At 53.9% G+C, this 4,493-nt stretch overlaps 1 protein-coding gene across 1 annotated transcript; it reads left to right on the plus strand.

The window, feature by feature from the left end:
• Positions 1 to 122: 122 nt before the first annotated feature.
• On the plus strand, positions 123 to 4,110 carry DDX49 (DEAD (Asp-Glu-Ala-Asp) box polypeptide 49; the record flags this gene model as incomplete). The annotated part of the gene is made up of 10 exons (XM_010017412.1): positions 123 to 244; positions 321 to 508; positions 636 to 776; positions 1,329 to 1,404; positions 1,488 to 1,564; positions 2,032 to 2,129; positions 2,482 to 2,556; positions 3,135 to 3,223; positions 3,596 to 3,667; positions 3,928 to 4,110. Coding segments are annotated over 10 exons (1,121 nt in total), but the record flags the coding sequence as incomplete, so codon positions are not given.
• Positions 4,111 to 4,493: the final 383 nt, after the last annotated feature.

A 4,493-nucleotide genomic window follows, 5' to 3' on the forward strand; every position in this document is an offset into this window, starting at 1 on the left:
CCTCCCGCACGGTTCGTTGTCCGCACGCGGAGCAGCCGCCATCTGGCACCCAGGGCAGCAGAGCCTGGGGGGGATAAGGAGGGTGACGTTTCCCACGGTCCCCGGTGTGGGTCTCCTTGCAGACATGGTGGCGCAAGCGCAGGAGCTCTCCCGTAAGCCCCACGTTGTCATCGCTACGCCCGGCAGGCTGGCAGATCACCTCCGCAGCTCCAACACCTTCAGCCTGAAGAAGCTCAAGTTCTTGGTAAGGCAGTTTGCGGGCAGGGTTTCTGTGCTTTGCAGGCTTGTGCCTTCTCAGCTGTATGTGGGGAGGAGCTCAGGGGTTTGGGCGCTGCCTCCGGCTGTTGGAGCAGGGCTGTGCTGACTTCACTGCAGACCTGGAGGTGATCCTGGAGGCCGTCCCAGCACGCAGACAGACGCTGCTGTTCAGTGCCACGCTCACCGACACGCTGAAGGAGCTGAAGAGCCTGGCTGCCAACAGACCCTTCTTCTGGGAGGCCGTGTCCGAGTAAGTCTTCAGCCTCGCTGCTGCGCGGACCCAGAATCCTGTTTCCTCTCTGCTGCCTTGTCTCCTCAGTGCCCCTCGTGTTCCATCCTCACTTGCCCAACCGCTGCTGCTGGTGCTTCCCCTCCAGGGTGCGGACGGTGGAGGAGCTGGACCAGCGGTACCTGCTCGTACCCGAGGCGGTGAAGGACGCGTATCTCGTCCACTTGGTCCAGACCTTCCAGGACGAGCACGAGGACTGGTCTATCATTATCTTCACTAAAACCTGCAAGTGAGTGGCCTTGTTCCTTGTGAGCACTCTCAATGTGGACATTTCTCTTTGAGACTCCAAGCCTGTGCTGTGCTGGGCGTTAGGCTGGGATGGTGTTTGCTTCCATAGTCTGTTTGGTAGAGAAACACTTTTTCCTTTGAGCAGTCTGGGGCTGAAGCACCACCCAGACAAGTAGCGTGCCAGAAGGTCAAGCTGCTTTACCTCCCTGCGTTTTCTTTTCCTCCTGCTGATGGATACTGGGAAAGGGATGGGGCAAATGGCCCTGTCTGCATCCCAGTGCTGCTGCTCCCTTCCTTTGGGTGGTCCAGGTGACTGGGATGGAGCCCTGGAGCTGGTGACAATCCCCTGAGTGCAAGGGGAAACCAGTCACACTCCCCGGGGTGAGCGGGTGTGGAGTGGGGGTCCTCTTCCCTACCTCTGTCACAGTGCTGCAACATCTGACTGTGGTGGCAATTTGTGTGAGGGCTTCTGAAGGAGCCCAGCTCTGTCCTGCTCCAGCAGCTCCACATTTCCCTGGGACGTTCTGATTCTTTTACTTGTTTTTCCTTCAAGGGACTGCCAGGTCCTGAACATGATGCTCAGGAAATACAACTTCCCTTCTGTAGCTCTGCATTCCATGATGAAACAGGTGGGTGGTGGACAGATCTGGGAGAGGGATGTTCAAGTCCTCCTGGGTCACAGTGTCCCTCATGCGGACTCTTCTCTTTACAGCGGCAGCGATTTGCGGCTTTAGCAAAGTTCAAGTCCAGCATCTTCAAGATTCTCATTGCCACTGACGTTGCTGCCAGGTAAGGGAAAACCACGGTCCCTGTTGCCAGAGGTCTTAAGCCTGCTTTTTAAGTGCCAGAACTACTGTGGAGGTTTGCCTGGGGTTAGCACGTGGAGAGCTGTAAAATCCCCCGCTTGGGTAGGACAGGGTTGTAGGAAATCTCTGAGCTGTGTGTTGGAGCCTACTCGTGGGCACAGTAGCTCTGATCCTGGCTGGTTTTGCTGCAGTGGGGAGGTGTGTTCTAGCAGGAGAATGATTTCTGTGAGGCTCAGTATGATCTCTGAGTCTAGGAGGGAACAGTGGGCTCTGAGGTGGTGCTGTGTTCTGTTACTGTTGCAGAGCTGCATGAGGAGTTTGTCCTAGAACGAGCCAGGAAAGATGACATCCATGAGAATATGGGGCTCGGGGAGAGAGCAGAGGACAGGAATTCAAACTGCCTGTGTTAAAACAGCCTTTCCCCACTTCTGTTCTCCTCCCGTGCTGCAGAGGTTTGGACATTCCTGCAGTCCAGGTTGTCATCAACCACAACACTCCTGGCCTGCCCAAGATCTACATCCACCGTGTTGGCCGGACAGCCCGTGCAGGTGAGGAGGGAAAGCTGAGTGCCCTTTGCTGCCTGAAACTGGGCTCCCAGTGCTGGGCTGAGCCTGCACCGGCTGCAGGAGGCAGCCGTGCAGCAGCAGTGCAGTCTGGTCAGTCAGTGCCAGGTCTGCTCCGAGCCCTGGCTCAGCATCCTGCCTTAGCGCTGCGGTGCTGGCTGGTGGCTGCTCTGCACTGGTAGCCAGCTGAATTTGCAGAGCAAATAGAGACCCTTCTGAGTGCCCCATGAGCAGACTGTGCCAGGGCAGACTCCTGGGGATGGTGGAATTTGGCATGGGTTAGGCTTCATCTCCCCCTGCTCACCTGTTCTTATCTCACTGTGTTTGCACTGTGCAGGTCGGAAAGGAATGGCCATCACCCTGGTGACACAGTACGACATCCACCTCGTGCATGCTATAGAGGAAGAAATCAGTAAGTAGAGCACCATTAGTGCTCCTAAAATTTGGGATTGGGTATGTTCCTTTGTGCTCACGGTGCTTGCAGCGCTGATTTCATCTGTGCAGAATGATCCAGAGCATCAGTGTGAAAATAGTTTCTCTTCCCTGTGTGGCTAAGGCTGGGAAAAGAGCAGGAGCATCACCTTTGATTCTGCTCTTGAGTGTGTCAGGCACGAATAGGTTTGTCTTCCTGCTGTTCCTAGTGGAGGAAAAACAGTGGCTGGACTTTCTCTGTAACCTTGTTATTAAAGCAGCCAGCTTCTTCCTTCCTCCCTTGCTACTGTGAATGTTGATGTGGACAAAAAGGATCCATGCTTTTCGTAGCTTCAGGCTCCATAGTTCTCGAGGAAGGAGACCTAATAAATGCAACACCTTGTGCCATGGGAAACTGTAGGCAGAGGGAAGGATGTGATCCTTTGTTGTAAGGCTGAAGAAGTCAGTGATCATAGTGTGTGCCAACAATCCCACCAATAATCAGTGCAGCTAGAGTGGGTTTTTTCCTAGTTGGATTTTGTACCCAACCATGGTCTGTAATGTCTCACCCTGATCCAGAGCTGAAGCTGCAGGAGTTCTCTGTGGAGGAGAGGTCTGTGCTCGACATCCTCACCCAAGTGAACGTCACCAGGAGGGAGTGTGAAATAGTAAGTGTGCAAACATGAAGCTCCTGTGTTCAGAGGACTGGAGAGCTTGGGCAGCCGGGAGATTCATCACAGCCTAACGTGGGGCTCTGGCTTTGCAGCTTTGCTCTTGAGCACATAACTAAGAGTTGGTGTTCCTTTTTCTAGTGGAAGCACTTGGCTGTGTGCACGTGGGGGGTTGTTTTAGTTATTTTCCCTAAGTTGGGTCTATTATTGTACATTTTTGCAGCATTTTTGTGCTGCTGAGTGCTGAGGCTGGTGCTTTGGGGGCTGCCAGATGTGTGCACAGCAGCAAGGTGCTGCTCACCCTGCACAGCTCCATGGCAGATTTGGTGCTTGGTTACTGATCGCCCTCCTGTGTTTGTGCTTTGACAGGAACTGGAGGGAATGGACTTTGATGAGAAGAAAGAAATAAATAAGCGGAAACAAATGATCCTTGAGGGGAAGGTGAGAGTTGCTGCTGTATAAACTGCTGTGCTCAGTAGCTGGGACACTACTCTGGATGGGAGTTCCTCCCTCACTGCTGTGGTGTCTCTGCCTCACCTTCAGGGTGGTGAAGCTTTATCTTAAAAAGTGACTGATACTAAAAAGTGCACTGGAGTCGTGTCAGACTTGTGCAGCCTACTTGGTCATGGGCTTCTAGGAGAGGCAAAGGGGCTGGCACTGTCCCTGGGCATGTCACCGTGTCCTGGCATTTGCCATTGCAGGATCCAGATCTGGAGGCCAAAAGGAAGGCAGAGCTAGCCAAGATCAGGAAGAAGAACAAGCAGTGCCGTGAGAAGGTGCAGCAGGTCCTGCAGAAGAGGAAGCAGCTGCAGCTGAAGAGGAAACTGCAGAAGAAGATGGAGCGGCGGAACAGGCACTTGAAGGAAGAACAGCCCTCCGCCTGACTCGCTTGGCTTAGACTGCCCTGATGTTGCTGCTGCTTTGGGAATACTGGGACCTAATGTGTTTTAATGTGGACACTTCTGACCTGATACTGTTGGGAAGGTGGGAGAGGGGAGAAGAGATGCCTCGAGAAACCACCTTGTTGGTTTCCCTTCCTGCACAACGCTGCTGGCTTGGGCCTCCCCGGCAGGCTGGGTCTCTGCTGGAAGAGTGTCCCGCAAGAGCAGGTTTCCTTCCTCCACCAGAGATGAGGCCAGACCTGAGCTCTTGGTGACGTGAAGGGAAATAAAGCTCCTCTGTCTCTTCCCCCTCCATTCAGTCCCTGAAAAAAGGTCCTTGCCACTCACACTGTTTATATCAACAGATTCTCCCCTGAGCCAGAGTC

The sequence above is a fragment of the Nestor notabilis genome, unplaced genomic scaffold (genome assembly GCF_000696875.1).
Source record: "Nestor notabilis isolate BGI_N333 unplaced genomic scaffold, ASM69687v1 scaffold20056, whole genome shotgun sequence".
NCBI lineage: Eukaryota > Metazoa > Chordata > Aves > Psittaciformes > Psittacidae > Nestor > Nestor notabilis.